Genomic DNA, 21,567 nt, shown 5'->3' on the forward strand with positions numbered 1-21,567 from the left:
TCAGTTTCTAAGCCAGGTTCCCAGTCACTCCACCTTCTCATGAAGCAGGAAGGCAGGAACATGAAAAACGAAGTTTTCTAAAAAGATCCAACTAACCCCAAACAGGGTAACCTCTAGGTCAGGGCTTCGCCAGCCTTCAAGCCTGTGCTCTTCTCTGCTTCTGATTCACCCGGAGCCCTTCCGTCCGAAGGGATGGCTCTAAGATCACCCATGCCTGTCCCCCCAACCACAGCCCTTTTAGGAGCTCCTCTTGGCTACTTTGAAGGCACTCTCAATTTCTGGCCCCTACAAAATGCCAAAATACGAAAAAGCAACAGCACCAAGCAAGACTTCAATTGTAAAGGAAACAAAGGGGCGTGTATGAGTGTTTTAGGTAGCGAAGCCATTTTTCAGATGAATCTTACACCAGACCTCAACACAGGAACTAAGGAAAGGCAGAGCCGCTCTCTGCAGGAGAAGCAGAGCCAAGTGCTAGCCCCACGTCCGCCTCTTGTCCTTGTGGCTGCCCCCTAAACGCACCTCCTTGGACTCTGCTAAGGAGTCCTGAGTTCTGGCTGATTCCCTCAAACCAGCATTCAGCACCCTCCCAAGTCAAGATCACTGCAGCTTCTCCCAGTGCATGTCTCCTCTCCCTTGTTTCTCTGTCTTAAGTGGACATACACTGCCCACAGGGCTGTCTCCAAAACTGCCACTTTCCCAGTGCCATGCTCCTGCTCAGACACCAGGGCCTTATCTACCTGTAGGATCAGGCAGCCCCTAGTCTGCTCCCGCTCATGCCACCCATTCCCACCACCACCCTCGGCCCCTCCAGCTCAGAGCAAGCCTCTCCAGGCGCCTCCCTCAGCACTAGCTCTGAGCTCTGGAGGACCCTTGGCTGACATAACAGGACACACGGATCTAAGCTGCTGAACTGTTCCTCATTTGTTTCTTGTCTATCAGTCTGACCTCCTCACAAAGATTTAAGGTTCCTACCAAGTCATCAAAAAGATCTTCCTCTTGATTCAGTAGAAAGTATTTGGACTTTGGAATCAGGGAGACTTCAGTGTAAACCCTGGCTCTGCGGCTTCCTGGCTGTTAGTGGGTGGGTTGTTTATCATTTTGATCCTGCTCTTACAGAACTGCTGTGGGGAGGAAATGGATTAGCGAAGATGATGGTGTCAAGGCGAAAGAGCTTCTGTAGTTTCCTTTCCCCAGTCACACCACACCCACCACAGCAGGAGACAGGGAGACACGCAGTCAGTCATTAACAATTCCTTCACTGCATTCTGCCAGCAGGGAGCAAGGACCTGCTATGGGTAAGTTTACCCTGTAGGAGCTAAAAAGATGGAGCTCTGTTTCTTGTCTGTCCTAATTTTGTTGATGACTATAATTTCAAGACTTCAAAAGGTCAGGTTTAGCAGAATAGGAACCAAGTGTTTCAAGGAAATCATGCTCAAGAAAGCCTGCCAAGTGATGCAAGGTCCAACCACGCTCTGATCCAGAAGGTTAATGGGCAGCTTTACGCAGCTCACTGTGGCGTGTAATGAGGGAAGGGGCATAAAACCCAGGCTGTTCTGAAAGCCCTTGCTGCAAAGATGGACCGAAGTTTTCCCAGGGGGAACACTGGCTGTCTCTTCCTGCTAGATGAGATCAATGAGCCCACATTATTGAACATCCAGGAAGAACCAGGGCCTAGGGGACTGGCAGGCTGAAGAGCAAAGCAAACAGCTGTGTGGGCGGAGGAGTTAGACCCAAGAGGCCTGACGCGGGCGAACCTGTGGAAGCGCACTGCTCTCACGCTGAGGGCGCTCTCCTGCTGGTGCCGCCGCCAGAGTCTTCTCCAGGCCTGGAAGGCCGCCGGCAGGGCTCTCTGCTGGAAGTGACCATCTGCTCTCGCCTGCAACAGCTAAAGTAAAACAATGACTGACCTTTATTTGTACTTCATATTAAAAAAAGGAAAAAGATCTTTCAGGGTCACACTTTCAAGGGAGGGTTGCTTTCTACATAAAAATTTTTTAAATAAAAATCATTATTTTTAATCTTTGCCAACATGATAGGTAAAAATGAAACATGATAGATGAAAATTTTCCCCTTTAATTAAAAATGAGTTAAGCATCTCTTCATATATTTATGTATGTGTGCTTGGATATATACTTATCTAAATTTCTTTCCCTACGGCCTAAGTGTTCATACCAGTTGCCCACTTTACTACTTGACTGTCAGCATTTAACTCAGTGACATATATGGGCTTTTTGAACCTTAAATGTGTTAGTCCTCTGTCATGTGTTCTCAGTATTGCCCTTACTCTGTAATGTATCTTTTGATTTTCTTTATGTTTATTTGTAATACAGATTCTTTAAATTGTTATGTAACTACAAAAGGCTACTACTATTTCACTGATACATCAGTAGGAAGCCAGTCAATGACGTAAGAATCTGTATGCCTCCACGATCCAAAATTTGGGGGGAAAGCATACCAATGTGTGGCAGTTTTTAAAACAAGGCTCCATGTTCTCTGATCTTCCTTCCTTTGAATATGGGTGGACAGTGCCTACTCTGACCAACAGAATATGGTGAAAGGGACACTAAGTGACCTCGGAGGCTAGGTCATGAGGGGCCACACAGCTTCTCTCCTGCTCACTGGACACTCACTTATGGAGCCCTGGGCTGCAACACAGGAAGTCTGACCTCGCAGAGGCTGCCATGCTGTCAGGAAGTCCAAACCTCTCAGAGAGGTCGTACATAGGAGCTCTGGTTAACTGTCCCAGTGGATCCCTGTCTTCCCCGAGTCATTCCAGCCCAGGAACCAGACACATGAGTGAAGAAACTTGCAGAAGATTCCAACCCCCTGCCATTAGAATTTTCCCAGCTGAGGCCCCAGGAATCATGGAGCAGATACCAGCCACCCTTGCTATGTCCTGTCTCAATTTTTGACCCATAGAGTCCTTAAGATAATGAAACAGTGGTTGCTTTATGCCACTGAGTTTGGGGTGATTTTTTTACAGAGCAATAGAAAACTAAACAGTGTGCCTCTGCATGTGTTTATGAACACACAGACACACAACACTCCTACCCACATGGAGGGAAAAAAATACCAGGTTTACTCACCAAATGGACATTTTTTTCCTTCTTTATGTCTCCCTACACTGCCCACATTTTCTGTGTCTACATGTTGCTGATGGGCATTTTCAAATGTAAACAAGAGCAGGAGCAAAAGTATAATGAACCCCCACAAGCTTATCACCCAGCTTCGACGATTAGCAAACATTCTTTTCATTCTTTATATATTACTTTTTTAAATAGAAAGAACTCACAGTAAATAATACTTTTATTTTCTCCTAAAATAGGAAGAACTCATGTGCTCCTTGGATTTCTAAACCAAGAGATGACATTCAGACGGTTAGCTCCAGGTTTTTTAAAAAACAACAGCAACCAAGCAGGGCTCCGACTATTTTTCAGACCTTCTGCTGGGCGGGCCGTGCCAGAGCCATGGGGGAGATAAGAGCTCTGACCCTCGACCTTTGCCAGTGCCGGGCCCCAGGGTCCAGGAGCTCTTTCTCCAGAAAGGAACTAAAAGAGACCCTTTGCTTCTTTTCCACCTTGAATAAACACAACCTTTCAACTCTGGCACTCACATTCTTTTTCTAAGAGGGCTCTTTCTTTACATTCTGTTGCACCTGCATTAAATGAGCTTAAGAGACCAACTGGCAGTGTCCCTTCATAAACAGCCACATAGTCCAAAGGTCAGAGAATGCACCACTTCTAAGCATTCTCTATGTGTGGGAGGCAAAGGTGATACAAAAACAAGCCATGCCCTGGGTTTGTCCCCTTCATCCACCAAGAAGTGAGGTGACTCTTGAGGCAATCACCAACAGCTCACTATTCACTCACTCACACTAGTCAGCACCTACGCTTTGCCCACAGTTCAGGGGAAGGAAGAGGCAGGACAGCCTGGCAGGGAGGGAGGCTGGCAAACACCACCCTGAGAAAGCTGCCCATGAGGCAGGGCGGGGGGAAGAGAGGTAACACCTGAGCTGAGAGGGCAGCGGGAACAGAAGCAAAGGCACCGGGGACACAGGAGCAGAGGACCTCGGGGAAGGACTGCAGCTTGACTGGCCGGCCTGCAGCTGGGAAGGGGTGGCGACAGTGGTAACACAAATGGACAGTACCAGCTCCCAAAGGAGTCTGGATGTCACCTCAAACTGCAATGAACCAGCTAAACTCTTTAGATCCACGTGTTGGCAGCAGATTGGGGGCGGGTGGGGAGGGCAGCCCAAAAATAAGTGGGAGGAGTCTGGTGTGTGCCCTCCCTGTCCCACTGCAGGGACGGCCAAGCAGAGGCAGGCGTAGCACCACTTCCCACTGCATGGCCCGTGCAGACATCATCAATCGAGCACACAACCCCCCCAAGCCTGAACGTGGAGTCCTCGCTTCAGCACTCCAGACAGCTACCCCTCATGAGAGCCACCCAAGGGCTAAACTCCATGCCCTGCAGGAGCAGGAATTTTGTCTGCTTTGTATCATTGCTGTATCCTCAGTGCTCAGCACTGTGTCTGAGGCATAGCAGTGGCTCAGTCTTTCTTAAATGGAACTGAACCAGTCTTTCTCAACCTGCCTTCACCTCCACCCACCGCTGTGGGTACCTGTCTCTCACACCGTTTAGCACTAGGAGAGGGTGCTGAGGCTCTGCACCTTTCCCAGCATCTCCTGAAGGTCCCCCTGGGTGGTAGGATGGCTGAGAAATATCATCAGTGACTTGGGTAAAGATGTGAACGGAACGGCTGACAAGCTCAGCACTTGTAGAGAGAAGCGCTTGCACTTTCAAAGCAGATGAAGAGATGGGAGTTATGCAGACTCTCTGACATTGCTGGAGGGGCCTGGGGCAGATACTTTTGAGCTTTTCACAACACCCTCTCTTCCAAATCAGACCGCCAGACCTCTTGGCACAGGCCTCTTCCAAGAATCTTTCCAAAGCTAATGGGTCTAAGACTGTAAGCCAGCAGAGCTCCCTGCTCTGAAGAACTCCGTACCTGCTGTGTCCGCCTCTTCTGAGTATACTGTAACCACAATTTGATACACTTGCGTAGCAATGATATTCTGAAATGAAACACACAACACTGAGGTAACTGCCTGTCCCACTTCTAGGTTTCAGGTTTTTATAAAGTTCTGATTTTAAGGCAGGTAAATCTGGGTGTGGGTACACCTGGAGCATTAAAGACGCCCCACGGGTTTCATTCTAGGAGAGGGAAATAAGAACCTGATTTCTAACATGAAATCTGCCAACCCGATTTTGGACTGTGGCTACTAGCCCCCAAAATCTGACAACTTTCTTGTAAACTTAATGAGACCACAAGCACAGTGTTCCTGGAACTCAGGTAATATGCATGGAATCCTGCAAATATCCTGAATTTTCTAATTTTATGGCCAAACTCTGGGGCCTGTTTAGGACCACCTGGGTCTGTGACATGCTTTCACACAGTGATACTGACAGTGAGAATCACATTCAGCTTTGTAAACCAGGATTCAGAGTAATGGTATACCCCGACAATTCCAAATTCAATCAAATACTGCAATTCTCACTGACTCATTAAAAAGTGCTCCAAAATTGGACCTGTAACTATGCAACTTAGGTTAATTATACTATAGGGGAGGGCATATTGAACATTTCCTGAAGCAAGAAAAAGCAAATAATGTGGTTCCTCCCAAACAGTAAGACTAAGGGGTCAGAGGGAGGGGGTCTAAGCAGCCCTTATTTTTCACTTTCTACTTCTTTCCTATATATTCTGAGTTCTTCTTGTGGACATGTGGTGCTTTTATTTAAATGATAACTCTAAAAAATCGAAGACTCTCTCTACACCCTCCAAGGCCAAGCCACAAATATTGACATGCCTGGGCCATCCCTGTAACAGTATCAATGCATAAATCCCAAGATGCGAACATCACTAAAGCCTGAAAACTGCGGCAGTGAGCTGGCAGGCCCCTGCTTCAAGCTGTGGTGGCTGAGAGCCAGTAAAACACCCTCATTCCACCACCCACCTCATCAACCAAAAGGAAAACACAAGCTCAGGAACCACTGGTTTACAGCAGGGCCTTTCTGAATCTGCCACAGTAACGCATGCACGGAGGGTGAGTGGTGACTGCTGGAGACCAGTGCATCAGCCACAGTGGGCCCCAGGGGGCCTGGAGGGCCAGTCCCACCTGCAGTGGTCCGAGGCAGCATGCAGTAAGGGGAGCTGCTTCCTGTCCTCCCTCTGCTCAACCCGAGACTGCCAGAGGTTCCAGAACCTGTGCAGGAGCTGAAGCAAAACAGGGAGGAAACAGACGTTTACTAAGGAGAAAGGTAAAATGACTTCTCCTAACCCACAAGTTAGCAAATCCTTAACTCCGGACAACTGCAAGCTCCCCCAAGGCAGGACTCACCTCAGTCTGGGGCACCCAACATATAACAGCTTACGAAACAATTATGGCTAAGCTAGCTATGTAGAACTATTCCGGGTCAACATAAATGGCAAAAAGCTGGGTCTTTCCAAATCTATGGAAATCAGAAGTGAAAAAGGCACTGTGAATCTGGGCCTCACGGAAGACAAGGCCGCTTCAGAAATCAGAGCTGATCTTACCACGTGTTACCGCTTACGAAGCAGTCTTGCCAAAAGAGGTTTAACTTCAGCCTAATCAAGCCCTTAGATCTAACTTCTAGTTTACAAAAGTACACAGTAACAAGGAAAATAAAGTGACATTAAAAGGAAACAGCAAAATGGAGAAAATGGAAGACTACAGAATAACTTGTCTTCCTTTTCAAAAAGTCAATGTTATTTTAGAAAATAGGGAACATTATGCTAAGTGAAATAAGCCCGTCACAAAAAGTAAACACCGTAAATAGGAGGCGCCTAGAACAGTCAAGCTCAGAGACAGAAAGCAGAACGGTGGTTGCCAGGGGCTGGGGGAGGAGGAGGAGAACCGGAGTTATTGTCTAATGTGCAGCGTTTCAGTTTTGCAAGACTTAAAAAGTTCTGGAGATGGATGGTGGGGACGGTAGCACGATAATGTGAATGTACTTAATGCCACTGCACTGCACACTTAAAATGATTAACATGGTACATTTTGTTGTGTATTTCACCAGAATTAAAAAATAAACAAGTTAAAGAAAAGAAGTGTGAGCGGGAGAGGGGACCGTTACTGATCAAGAGCCTAAAAAGACATAACCAAATGTAGTGAGTAATCAATCCTTAACCAAATCCTGATTTGAAAAAAACAGCTATAAAGACATTTTGGGGGCAACGGTGGAAATCTGAATGTGGGCCGAGTATTGGATAATATTAGCGAATACTGTTCATTTTAGGGATGAGAATGACACTGTGGTTATGAAGGAAACTTTGGGGGCGACAATACATGCTGAAATGTTTAGGTGTAAAGTGTCACAATGTCTGTAATTTACTTGGAAATAATTCAGGAAAAAAAGAGAAGCAAACATTAATTACTGACTTTACATTTGCTTTTTCCTTACAATAACTATTAAATTTAGATAGTAAAGCAGATAGATGTTTATTACACTGTTCTTCATATTTTTCTGTACTTTTGAACATCTTCATAGTTAGAACACCCCATCCTCCTACACCCAGAAACACAATCTACAAGTAGAGATAGAATGTTTGTTGCCCTCAGGTAAATCAACCACTGAAGACAATGGTCTCACAGTGCAAACACAACCAGAGCCTCCTGGAATGCAAGTCTTGAAGTATGTCCCCAGTTCAAGGTTGGAATCCACAGTCCCTGACCTCTTATTCAACTATTAATTTTCTCAGCAAACAGATTTAAAAAATGGGACTAAACATGAGAAAAACAAGGGTTTCTCGATCCTCTGGTGTGAATTACTGAAGAAAATGGACACGAAGGTTTTAGTCTAACAGTCTGAATAAACCTCCAAGCACAAAGGTTTAAAAAGAAAAAATGAACAAATGGCCAGCAGCAGAGGACCCTCACCATGACATCACGCTGCCGATGAGCGAGATTCCTTCTTATTCGTTGGAGATGAGCACGGCTCACATTGTCTCTCAGGGCTCTAAAGCAAAAACGCTGTGAAGAGGACAGGGACACAAATCAGTGGTGCGTCTGTAACAAGCGCAGTGCCCGAGAAGGTGGCAAGAAGCTCAGCTGTGGCTGCTCACAGCTGCTCCCGTGCCCCTGAGAGTGTTCTCTGCTCCGAGAGCCGACTGGGAGCCGGATACCAGCCAGCCCGCACAGCAGGCACTCAGTAAACAGCTGCGGGACCGCTCCCTCCATCCACAGATACTGCACAGGGGCAAATACTCCCTCACCTCTGACCACAGGGATCCCTGTGACCCAGACGGGAACACGAGACAAAGGTCAAAACATCAACTCTGCCTCACAGAAAAGTCAGGAAAGAGATAGACTTTTAGCCTATGGGGTGGGGTTTTTTTGTTTTTTGTTTTTTACCATGTGGGGTCAACGTGTATACTTACACAATTTTAAATGCAGTCTTGCAAGAGCAGAATAGAGGGAACAGAAGGAATCCTTGGTGAGCAGGGGGTGGGGCAGGGGCAGGACATGCTGGCCTGACTCCAGCTCTGTCAAGAATGCCTCACGTGGGACGAAGCAAAGCCCATTCCCCCACAGGCTGGGCTTCAGATTTCTGAGACAGAAGTGAAGTGACTTGAGGTTTTCATATTGTGCTCTGTGGACCCCCAGAGGCTCCTGGAAGTGTCTGAAGGCCATGTGGCGTGTGAGGGTGGAGGAGAGCAGCCGGCAGAATGGGGACTACTCCCCAACCTTGCTTCACCCACAGCACCTCTGCTTTGACTGACTGCGAAGACGAGGCTCCCACCATTAAACAGGAGTCTGCCATGTAAAAAACCCAGGACTAGATCACTTCTAAGGTTCCTCCACAGCTCCAAAGCCCTCTGACCCTACACAATTACCCCTCTGATCCAAGATGAAAATAGGGACGCTGCAGTGAAGGAGGGCTCCGTGACGGAAGCTGACCAGATGTGTGTGCAGGGCAGGGTGGGGCCCGGGCCCTGGAGTGGACGCCTGGGTCAGGCTGACGCAGGGCCTCACAAGGCTGCAGCGCTCTTACCAGCAAGGCGTGCTGTCGGTGCTCTTCTGCCACCTTCCGCCAGGCAGCGTCCTCTGCACACAGCAGCACATCTGCAGGAGTTAAGGCTGCTCCTCTCAACAAGGTCCTGCCCCTACCTGGGATCCCAGTGACCCACCTGAAGGGCCCTGGCTGCAGGAGATGACGGGCATGCCAGGCGGGCTGGGGTCCACCTCTGTCTGGTCTGATGACCCAGGGAAAGGTGGACTAAGAGGAACCATGTGAGTTACTTGTCAAACAGCTGGTCCTGCCTTTCTCCCCTCTAATGCCCACTTCACGAGAGGCAAAAACAGCGGAGATAAAATGCCACCAATTTCAGTGAACATTTCAACGTCTAAGCAGAACCTGGTCTCCTGCGTTCTGTTTTGGTGTTACAATTCAGCCGAACGTTTCAGCTAAAAACATTGGAGTTATTTTTAAACATTTTCTCCTCCAACTCGCTTCATCTACTTGGTTGCCAAGTCCATCTGCTCTCCTCCCAGGTCTCCCATTCTGTCCCCACTGGCAGCGCTGTGCAGTGCGCTGGACTTGTCCCCACACAGACTGGTCCCCCTGGACGGTAGCCTCCCTCCTACCATCTAGCCTCAACCTTTCTGCAGGACACATCAGTGCTGCATCGCTCTCTTCTCAAAAATCTGCAGAGGACCCCTGGTGCCACTGGAATTAAGCCCAAATTTCTGACCACTGCACACAAGGGCTCTATGGGCCGGTCCTCAGCCTGCACCTCCCCACTGCCCTCCATACTCCAGCACTCATTGTGGACCCTGGTCGCCACCCCTGGATACCCCTCCTCGTCCCACCTGTACCAGTGCCACTCCTGCCACCTGGAATGCCCTTCCTGACCTCCCCGCCAGGAGAACATGTCATCTCCCAAGGCTTAAACTCAGCTCAAACATCACCTCCTTGGCTAGATCTCCACAGCAGCTCTTGCAGGACCTGATACAAACCTTCTTATCATACCATATTATAAAGACCAACTTTCACGTCTATTTTCCTTACTAGACGAATGAGCTAGTCTCTAAGTTTCCCTGTATTCCAGAACTTAGGCAGGAGTTTAAAACAAAGCAAGAGTTCACTGAACAAATGACTATGTGGGTGAACGCGCAGTGGGGTCAAAATCCCACACCTGGGCACAGTGTGGTAGAGGCAGTGATTAAGAAGGGGCACTGGAGTCAAAGGCCTAGGTTAAAACATCCTGGCTTGGCCAATACATGCTGTGAGTTTGAAAGTCACTTAGCCTCCGAATCTGTCTGATCTGTAAGGTGGAGATGGTGACACATACTCCACAGGGTTGCTATGAGGATTAAGGTGGTTAACACGAGACACATGTACGTAGTAACAGCTCTGAATGGAAGCTATGATCATAAGGACAGGGCCACCAAGGACAGGTGGCTTTCTGAAACGGAAATGAAAAGAAACAAATTTCTGAAGCAGAAATGGCCATGGCGATCTCCACCATCTGCTGGGTAGAGAAAAGCAAAGAAATGATAACAAAATCAGGACAGCAGGAATGCCTCTGAGGGGGAGGACACACATGGGTGTAAGCAGTGTTCTATTTTTTGAGTGATGTTCATTTTACTGTTATTCTTTAAACTATAAATGTTTGTTATACACACTTTTTTGTATGAATATTCCCAACTTAAACAAAAAAACAATTTTAAAGACGTCAGCAGAGCAATGCTGACTGCCTTAAACTGTCGGGTGACTGTTTTCCGTGACTCCTCTGACTCCTGTGTCTTGCAGGCTGCTGGGCTGCTGCCCTGGCGACGTGGTGGGCAGGGCTGGGTGGTGAAAGGATACAGTGTTTCCAGTGAGTAAGGGCCCTCCGCAGCACCATCCTTCTGGCCAGCCCCTCCACCCGGGCGTGGTGGGCGTGCAGGCTCTCCCTCCGCTCCCAAGCCCACTGCCAATCACAGAAGTGTATCTGGAGTATGGTGACGTCGTGGAATCGCTCGGCCATCTCTGCAACAGGGAAAACAACTTAGGTGCTGCCCCCTCAAGCCTGGGTAAGGAGCTGGAAGCATCTTTAAGACAGGCTGAAACCCACTAGCAGCAGGCAGCAGGGACTCAAGGCTGCTCCCACAAGGAATCTTAGAACAAAAGATTCTTAAACATGGGAGGGTTGTTAGGAATCTCTTAGCTACATCTCTCCTCTCCAAGGAAAGAGAAAAGGGCTACAGCAAAGGACCGAGGCTCCTAGGGTCTGAGTCAATGACACACAACTAGGTCCCTATGCTGGCAAACGCTTTTTTGAGCCTTCAGCCAGGCTGATACAGGCTGCCAGCTCCATCTCCTTTTAAGACTAGCTGACAGTCTGATGAGTTTAGGTCCTGGAATTAGAATGCCATAACTGGAGGCACGCTAGTCTGCAGCTCATCATTAAACAGCTTCATGCCTTCACCTTCCAGGTATGGACAACCGGACAGCTGGTCCCCTGTCACTGTTCTCACACGGACACACTCACTCTCCCAAAAGACTGTGCTGGCAGCCCAGGGAGGCTGTGCAGGGAGGCCTAGGGGAAGCCAGAGAGCCCAACCCCAGCGCAGTGCTTGACTCACTCCTGCGTAGGCTCAAGAAACCAAAGTACAAAAAGTACCAACAATCATGACTTATTTATTACTGCTTCTGAATGCTTATGGGGAAATGAAACCATTAGAACAGTGTTCAGAAAACTTGACATCATAAATCACATGTATCTGCATAACTGGGGACAAACAGAAACAATTCAAATATCTATTAATAGAAGAAAGGCTAAGTAGATTAAGGTAAGCCATCCTATAAAATACAATCATTAAAAAAACATTTCTAAAGAACACTTAAAGACACAGGGAAGTATTAATTAGATGTGTGAAAAAGCAAGATACAAAACTGCATCATATGAATCATAATAATCACGGTATTTATAGCATAATTAAAGTCCTATTGAACTAAATATATTGAATGAAATACTGAAGAAAACCAGAATGAAATAACTTACATGTGAACCGAGGATGATGTACTTTCTACCTCAATCTCCATTTTCCAAAATCTGTGGCGTAAGATGGTTATCTCCTCTTCATAAATCAGCACCACTGGTGGCAGGAAGACTGGGAACTGTGACCCACCCTCTGCCCCTGAGCCCAGACCCTCCTGCTCACCGTTCCGCTGCCTCTTCACTCTGCGCACCTGCAGGTACTCAAGCCAGGCCTTCAGGGCTCTCCGCTGTTGCCAGTGCTGGTGGTGTTTCACAGCGGAGACCACCTTCTGTCTCTCCCTCCAGACATGCAGGAGCTGCTCCTGCCACCGTGACCAAGCCTGAAAACCAGAGAAAAGACAACGGTCAAGGGAGGCAGGAAAAGAGACACAGACACACCAGAAAGGCTAAAATTAGAAACAAGGAAGTGGCAATCCCCAGGCAGGATCATACGTGATGGGAATTTGGGGTGAAAGGATCTTTAAGAAGGGCATCCTGCTTCCAGAAAGTAAGTTTTTTTCCTGGATTAAGAAGAAGAAGAAAAGAGGAATAATAAAATCAATGAACAGACAAGAAGCATGGACAATCCAAGGGGTGACAGAATTAACCTGGGAGAGCCGAGGGTCTGCCTTTTCCTCCAAAGTGGGAGGAAGCCGATTGTCAAGAGCCCTTTCTTAGGCACATTAGTTTGCGGGAAGTAAGTGTACCCACAGAAACTGAGGTTCCCTGAAGACCGTCCATAAATGCGCGCCCTGGGGAAAGCCTTAGTGCAGCTCAGCAATACGCAGCTCAGCGATACGCATGCTCTGGTCTGACGAGGACTGTCAGATGACTTCATACCCTCTTTTCTTAAACCTGTAACACCTCACCTTTCCTTCCCCTCAGCTGAATACCATTTCCCCTATTTCACCATGAGAATAAAAGCAATCAAAAGACAGTTTTCTCAAGCTCTGCAGTGTCTATTCACCTGCCCACAGGCTCTGTCTTCGCTCCTGCCACTCTGGGCAAACTGTCCACGTTTCTACCAAAGGTCAACCCCACTCCCAACTCCTCTCAACACCTCAAGTTCGTCACTGGAAATCCCCCCAACCCCAACCTGCATCATCACTTCTCACTCTCTGCTAGATTTTTTTATATCAGGATTCGAATGTGCTCTTTTTTCTCCCATTCTAAAAAAAAAAAATCCTTTCAGGGATGTGACCATCAAAAGCAATGGGTGACCTCTGACTGGACCCTGGACCTGACATTAAAAGAACAATATACAGTTTGAGTATGATCTGTATTTTACATATTACTGTATCAATATTAAATTTCTTAGACACGACAGTGACACTGCGGTTATAGGAGGACATCCTTGTTTTTAGGAGATATGAGTTGGAGTATTCAGGGTAAGTTAATGTCTGCAACTTTAAAGCAGCTCAGAAAAATTTAAGAAATATACTGATATACTCAAGGGAAAGCAAATGTGGCAAGATGTTAACCATAGGTTAAGCTAGTGAAGAGTACATAGTTGTCTACCCACCTTTTCTGTGATTTGGTATCTGTCAAAATTAAAAGGCTGGGGGGAAAAGATAACTGTCACAAATACTTCCTGAAGGGGATAAATCAGGGATCCTCAAATGAACAGCCCACACCCTTCTCGAGACCACACTCTGCCACCCAGCTAACACCCAAGTGCTTCCCTTTCCTTTCGAAACTCCTCAAAAGAGCTGTCTTACTTTCTACTTTCTCTTCCCCCAAGGAGGCTTTCTTGAACGCTCTTCCCTACAGGCTCACTGAAACTACTCTTATCGAGAGCGAATGACCTCCACGTTGCTCAATCCAAAGGTCACGTCTCAGTCCTCACCTTCCCTGACCTGCCAGAAGCTTCTGACACGGCCTGTCACACCTGCCCTTACCTGGCTTTCAGGATGTCACCTCCCCTTTGTTCCTGCTGCTGGTTCTCACCTCTTCACCTCACAGGCTCGGTCCTGGAGCCTGTCCACCAGCGACAACCACTCCCTCTGTGCTCCCACCCAGTCTCATGGCTTTAAATGCCACCTGCTAGCTGAGGAGCCCCGAGTCTACATCTCGGGTCTGGGCCTGACCTCAGGACTCCACACATACACCCAGCTGCCTCCCCAACGCCTCCTGGCGGATGTTCAAGAGGCTTAACTGGGACCTCAGCATGGAGCTCCCCCTAATCCTTTCCCACAAACCTGCCCCTCCCTCCAGCTCCCCCACTTCAGTAAATAGCCATTCCATCGTGCCAGTTACTTAGATCAAAACCCCAGGAGTTCTGTTGGACTTTTTCTCTGAAACTTCACAGCTTCCCTATCCATTAGCAAACCCTGTCAGCAACACCTTCAGAACATACCCAGACTCCAACACCATCTTGCTACCTTCCTGGTCTGAAATCTCTCCCAGAACTCTGTCACCACCTCCAGACTGCTCTCCCTGCTTTTATCCTTGATCTTCTGTGGTCTGTCTTAACACAACAGCCACAGTAGCCCTTTTCCATTTGTTTTGGTTGTTATGTCACTTCAATATCTTCATTTTATTTGCCAATTTTCCTCCCTTTTTTCTCTTTCACGCCACCAATCTGCTAGAGAAACCTTTTATCGCATTTATCGCATAAACTGTCCCATGTTTTACATTTGGCTGATTGTCTTCTCTAAGTGTCTTTAACTAGTCCCTCTGAGCCCTGTATTTCCCATGAGCTGAAAGTCAGATTCACACTAGGCTTGGCTGCAGTCATGTGCAAATTTTAGGCAAGAATACATCTGGAGTGCTGCTGGGGACTTCCTGTCACACCACATGGTGGCCAGCTGCCACAGTTCTAGCCATGCCAAGGTTGTTTAGTGGCTTCAGACGGCATCAGTCTGATCCCCTCCTTGTATCTCCCTGTCATCTTTCCACCAGATGATTGCTGCCTAGATCCATTTTCTCACCTGGGGCAGCAAAACAGTGATTTTCTAATTCTAACACTCCTGCAGTTATTAACTGGAATTCTACACAGAAACCTCCCCTCACGAACCCTCCGGTTTCTCAGAGATCAGTTTGGACAGGAAAGGCAGGATGCATGCTTGATTTTGGCCTTCATTAACTTCCAAAGAATTGAATTAATGCTCTCACAACACAAAATTGTGACCGATGAGCTCTTTTTTTCCCTCATTACAAATGCATCAATTTTTATATATTTGGTACGTTTTCAATCCACTGTAGTCATTGTTCTTTTTGATCTTCAAACTGTTCCATCTTAAGGCCTACATGAGTCCCTCGGACACGACCCCAGTAGCCTCTGTTGATTCCCTCGCCTTCCGCACACCATCTCCTAGGCACGAGATGCCTACTTCCTGCTCTAGACCTGGAATCAGCCATTTCTCCACAAGGCATCAGTTTCTTTCAGTGGGAAACAGTAGAGACCACAACGTGGGCACTAGGGATGCTAAATGCTTTACTATTGCCACTGCTTCTAAGTCTTTTCAGTAAATAGAGTTGGCAACTCACTTTTCTAGGGTAAAAAAAATCATGAGTCCACACTGGTATTTATACTTCCATTTTCAGATTACGTGACTTTTACTTAATTTCTCTGATTACTTAATTACTTTTACTTAATTTCTTTTAATTTCTGTAATCTTTCCTTTTACACTGAAAATCGTGCTTCCTAGTGATGCTGTCAGTTATTTGCTTTACCTTACAATGTAGCAATAATAGTTTCAACAATTCAAATCTGCTACCAACCAGACTACTGAACACAATGTCAGATTTCTTAGTAGCTCTCTGTGTCCTTAGAATACATCCCACTAGGGATGAACAATCAAAATACTGCCTTTTAAATTTACTTGAAGTAATTCTTTTCTGTGGAGTCACTGCTACAAACCTGGTATGAGTTTGTCTCAGTGTGCTTTAAAATCCTAGGGATTGGCTTTTTCCTTTTTATTTTTTAATTATATACAATATTTAACATGGTTCCAAAGTTAAAACTATGTAACAGAGTAAATTCACAGAAGTACTTTCTTCCTACACTGTTACTCCTTTCCCCATAGGTAATCACTTTCCGTTGGTTTTTGTTCCATTTTTCCATTGTTTCTTCTTGAAACTATAAACACACACTCATCTCTCTCTCCCCTTCTTCCTCAAAAGGCAGCACACAATGAACCAGAGGGATCCTGTTAAGAGGGAGGTGTGACCATACCACTCCTTCATCAAAGCCAGTATCTTTCTCTCTTCCCCAGAGTAAGAGCCAAAGCCTTTACCAGCACAGCCCGCGAAGCCTCACTACATGGGCTCCCTCGCCACCTCATGGCCTAATCCTTCCTACCCTCCCACGTTCATCAGCACAGCACGAGCTCCATCAGGTTCATGCAGCGGGAGACTCAGTATCACCAACGTGGCAGTTTTCTCCAATCAAACACAAAAAGTCAGTGTATTACAATAAAAATCCTAGTAGGCTTTGTTGTGGAACTTGACAAGCTGATCCTAAAATTAATAAGATAAAGGAAGCCAAGACAATTTTTAAAAAGAACAAGAAGGTCTCTCTCCATATATGAAGCCATACAGTAAGATCAGGAGTAGTGATATACAGTGAGCATTTACTGAGGAGTTCCATACTCCAAGCACTGCTCTAAGCATATTATTAACACATATCATCACACTTAATCCTTATCGATCCTGTGAGGCAGGTACCATTATTATCTACTTACAGATAAGAAACCTTAGGTACAGGGAGATTAAGTAACTCATTCAAAGGTACAAAGTGAATAGTAGGTGACGGAGGCAGAATTTCCACCTGGGCAGTCTGACTAGAGAATCTTTGCTCTTTCTTATCTGCTTCATTAAATCATAACTATATCAGCATGGTATTGGCTCAGAGACAGACACACAGACCAATGGAATGAAGAGCCCAGAATGGACCCATGAGCAAATGGGACCTTGCTCTATAATGAAGGTGGACTAATAATCAGTAGAGAAAGGATAAAGGGGGATACAAAAAAGGATAAAGGATAAACTAATCAGTAAATACTGCTGCAGCAATTAATTACCCATGAGGAAAGTGATAAATGAAGACCCTGTTTCACACAACTTATAAAAATTAAACCCAAAATGGATTAAAAACCAAATCACAAGATAAAAGAATAAATTAGGTTACACTGAAATAACACTTGTATAAAAAAAAAAAAGCATGATAAAGCAAAAAAACAAGCTGTGGGGGGAGGTCATAGCTCAGCGAAAGAGTGTGCTTAGCACATACAGGGCCTGGGTTCAATCCCCAGTGCCTGCATTTAAAAAACAAAAGCAGAAACAAGCTACAGACTGGAAGAAAGTACTTGCAACGTACAAAACAGTCAAGAGGTCAGTAAGCAGAATCTACAGCAATATCCACAAAACAGTAAGAAAAAGCCAAATAACTCAACAGAAAAAAAGGAGTGAGGGATGTACACAAGCTCAAACACAGAAACCCAAATAGCAAACAAGCATCTGAAAAGATGCTGGGCTTCACTAGGAATCAGTGAGATGTAAACTAAAGCAATAATAAATCACCACTTCACACCTATTGAGTTGGTGACAATGACCCACGCAAAGTGCAAAGTGCTGATGAGGCGGAAAGAAAGAGAACCAAAATTTTAGCAGGTAAACCCTCACAGCACTGGAGAGCAACGGGGCTTTGTGGGGTAAGGATGAACAGATGAACACCCACAGCCCCAGCAGCCTCACTTCCAGGAACCAGAGGAAAGTCTCAGACTCTTGCACAAGAATCTGTGTTCTAGAACACTCTCTGCAACACTGTTTTTGTACTTGCAAAAAAAGTCATCAGAAGGAATCAACAGTTCAGCAGCAGTGAGCAGATAAACGGAGCCTTATTCGTACAAGGGCATATTATACAGTGAACAGATCTCTATGGGTCAACATGGATAAACCTCAAAAATAAACTGCTGCGTAAAAAAGCAAGTTGCAAAGTAAATGTACAGTATGACACCAGTCATAAGTTTCCTAACTATACACCGCCAGAACATTTATACTTTACATGTATATACGCACACATTTTCACAAGTGAGAAAGAACACAAGAGAACAATGACTTCAGTATCAAGGCAGGGGCTATTTCTAAGGAGGAAAGGGACACACAGCTGGCGTCCATCAGTGACAGAATCAGCCTCGTCATGTCCCCGTGCTACTGGCATTCTCACATTCGTCAGTTCCGCTCCCTCCAGAGAGTACAAGTCTATTGAGGAATAGGCAGGAAGATGGTTAAGAGAATGGCTCTGTGGTTAGCAGGCTGCTTGGGTTTTCATGCTGGTTCTGACTTTGCTAAGTGTGTGATCCTCGTTCAAGTTATTTAACCTATAATATTATGGGATTAAAAAATAATTTTGAAATTAACTGAGATAATGTACATAAAGCACGCAGTCCAGCACCTTGGACAGGGAGGCCACGATAAATCCTGCTGCTCCTGCTCGTACTGCTATTACCACTGGCAAGAACTGTGTCTATTTCCTTGCTATTGCTTCTGAAGAACTTACAAGTTCAGAGATCCAGCAAATTTTTTTCTTAAAAAAGGGTCAGATAAGAACTATTTTGGGCTTTGCAGGCCATAAGGTACGGTCTCTGTTGCAACTACTCAACTCTGCCATTATAGCCAGAAAGCAGCTCAGACAATACATAAATGAGTAGATTTAACCGCATCTCAATAAGACTTGATGTGCGACAATAGGCAGCTGGCGAAATCTGACCTGTGGGCAAGGCTGCTGACCCCTGATCTGTGCTGTCTGCATGTGATCTCAAATACTGCATATACTCACATGGACGATGTAAAATGTTGTCGAGTTAAAAAGCTATTACTCCTACATACAGTAACAGGCACTTCTTTACCTCCTCTCTCCTAGCCTATTCTCTGTAACTGACTTGGCAGCCCTATAATATGTACCCAGGGAACATGAAAAAGTGACAGAAATTCAGAGAGTCTATCAAAGGCCACAAGAAAGCTTCACCACAGCATAGTTTTCGTACAGATGCTGGGCCTTTATAACTGACCAAAACATAGTAGCTTTCCCAAAAAGAACTCTTTACAGATAAGGAAAATTATATGGGAAGAAAAAAAAAAAGGTTTTCTTTCCAGTCTTAGTTTCTTTTCTGCCCTCATTATTTTCTAACTTGCTATAGGAAAAGAATAATGAGGAAATAAAGAATATACTGCTGCTTCTTTCAACACATTTATAATTCACAAACCCCTTTCCACAGTTAGCAGGAGCTCTCTAAACACCACTGGCAATCACACACAGCACGTTCCTACTAGTGGCCTCTGTCTGTTGAAGACGCCAGCCTTCCATGGTGCTTCTGCCTCCCAGGCGCCCTTCAGCCCCTTGAGCTGCAGGGAGGACTCAGCAGAGGCAGCGGCCTGTTGGTCAGCCTTCTGCTTGGGAATCTGAGCCCACACTCTGTGGGTGTGGGGCCTGATGACGTGGACAAAGGGCACCAAAACCTGAGTCTGCTGGACTCACCTGCAGCTGGAGGCTCCGGGCACTGTGCTTCACAGCGGAGGCATGGAGAGCGCGGCCCACCCGGATCTGTCCCAGGCGCTGTCTCCACTCGCGCCACCATACCCTGTCCAAGAGCAAACCCAAGATGGAACCAGTCAGAAAAAAGCCAGCTGGACAAGAGAGGGGCAGAGAGGGCAGACTCTCAGCTCAAGTCCCTCTCCCTCATGGTGCCACCTCTAGACTGATATCTGTTAGATCTACCATTGAAGAAAACAACCTAGAAACAGTCTTTAGGGCTGCGATTAAGGGTGGGAAACTGAATGGTTCCTAAGGTCAGATCCAGCCTTCAACACTACAGACATGCTTGGTTTAGCTTAGGCATGGTTAAGAAAAAAAAAATCACTGTCAACATTTAAAAAAAAAAAAACAAGAGATTCCACAGAATAAACTGTCAAAAAAGTGGCTTTTAGATTTCCAGTCTTGATGGATGGATCCCTGCTTTTCCTCCTGAACTGGCCAGGTTTCATTCTAGCCTTGGTTTCTTTCCTGTTTATTCTCTAATTTGCTGTAGGAAAACAGTTAACGTGGAAATGAGAGTTTGCAACCTCTGCTTTACAGAAACATTCACTTTGCCTGGTCACTTTAACTCACCAGAATCTCTCTCCTCCTAACCTAAGCCATGCTTAGCTGTTACCACTCACTTCAAAATCTCAAGCTATCTTGCATTATTATTTATCTTTTCTTAGGGAATTGTAAATTCCCTGAATGTAACCCCAGCACCCAATGTAGTATCAGCAACATTTTAAGTTCTCAATAAATACATTGAATAAATAAAATTATATAGAAATATCCTCCCATAAACTCTAGCAGAACTTACTCAGCATTTAAAATATTTGCTGAAAAAATAAATAAATAAAATATTTCCTGAAAAAACTTTAAATAACAGAAAAAATTTTAAGTAACTTCTTTATGCCCACTGATGTTCTGGATACTATGCTAAATACTTTACAGATGGTACCTTATTTCCCATGACAACCCTGAAAGATGCTTAATGGTGTGTCTAATTCACAGATGAGGAAAGTGAGCTTTGGAGAGGTGAAATGACCCAATAACACTTGTTGGAACAGGGATTTCAACCCAAGTCACTCCAGCTGCAAAGACTCTGCTCTCACCCATGCTACATACAGGGCCCAGCTCTCTCGGGCAGGAACTGAGCTTTCAATATGCTGCCATTCAGAACACCAGAGGACCACTGGGGACAAGGCACAATGGAATCAGTCCCATTATAAAGCAGCTCACTGTTATACACATCTGGCTTTCCATGTGGACTAACTCAGGTCCCTCCAACATGGGGACAACACTGCTGAGGTGCACTCCAGAGCAGCTATTAAGGGCATGAGCTTTGGCATCAGAAAGACGGATGGGTGAGCTCTAGTTCTGCCACCTACAACTTAAACATTAAGTCTCAGAAAGGCTGAGTAACTTTCCTGAGCTTGTATATCTTAATCTGTACAACAGTAGTTATTTTATAGTTTATGGTAATGAGTAAATGAGACATTTTACATTAAAAAATGCACACACACAAACTTAACACACGGTTTAGAACACGTAAGTACTCAGCATTACTTACGACGTTGTGAAAAATTTGACCTCAATGCTGAACAAGTTATCAGTAAATACTTATTAGGCATCAGGTATGTTCAAAACGTTTTAAGGTGGGTTTTTTATGCTGGCTTTCCAGCGGCATAGGTCAAGGCTGAGGTAAAATAAATGCTGCAAATCTGTAGGGCAATGTAGCACACTCACCACAAAATACTCCGCTGCCTAAACTCCAGGGCGGTGGTCTGCATCTGAAGTTTGGTCCTACGAAAAACCACGTAGATCAACCAGGACTTCCAGGCCTGCCGCATCTTTTGTTTTGCGTCTAGAGGCACCAAAGAGATTTTCAAAAAGGGGTGGGGGGGAGATGGGTTACTCTGGGTTAGACAAAAGCTCATAGGCTCTAGGACTCATCCCTCCTTTGAATATCTAAATTCCTCCGGTCTTCAAGTGCCCCCTGCTGGAA

General features: G+C 45.8%; 1 protein-coding gene across 11 annotated transcripts in view; it reads right to left on the bottom strand.

The window, feature by feature from the left end:
• Positions 1-21,567, bottom strand: part of SFI1 (SFI1 centrin binding protein) — a 62,061-nt gene that overhangs the window by 15,439 nt on the left and 25,055 nt on the right. For all 11 annotated transcript variants that reach the window (XM_072953412.1, XM_072953411.1, XM_072953410.1 and 8 more), the window contains 9 exons: positions 21,309-21,426; positions 19,524-19,626; positions 12,228-12,384; positions 10,891-11,052; positions 9,073-9,143; positions 7,959-8,051; positions 6,177-6,274; positions 5,009-5,075; positions 1,755-1,885 (listed from right to left, as the gene is read on the bottom strand). In XM_072953412.1, coding sequence (XP_072809513.1) covers positions 1,755-1,885; positions 5,009-5,075; positions 6,177-6,274; positions 7,959-8,051; positions 9,073-9,143; positions 10,891-11,052; positions 12,228-12,384; positions 19,524-19,626; positions 21,309-21,426 — 1,000 coding nt within the window. The remainder of the gene's footprint in view (positions 1-1,754; positions 1,886-5,008; positions 5,076-6,176; positions 6,275-7,958; positions 8,052-9,072; positions 9,144-10,890; positions 11,053-12,227; positions 12,385-19,523; positions 19,627-21,308; positions 21,427-21,567) is intronic.

The sequence above is a fragment of the Vicugna pacos genome, chromosome 32, assembly GCF_048564905.1.
Source record: "Vicugna pacos chromosome 32, VicPac4, whole genome shotgun sequence".
Taxonomy (NCBI): Eukaryota; Metazoa; Chordata; class Mammalia; order Artiodactyla; family Camelidae; genus Vicugna; species Vicugna pacos.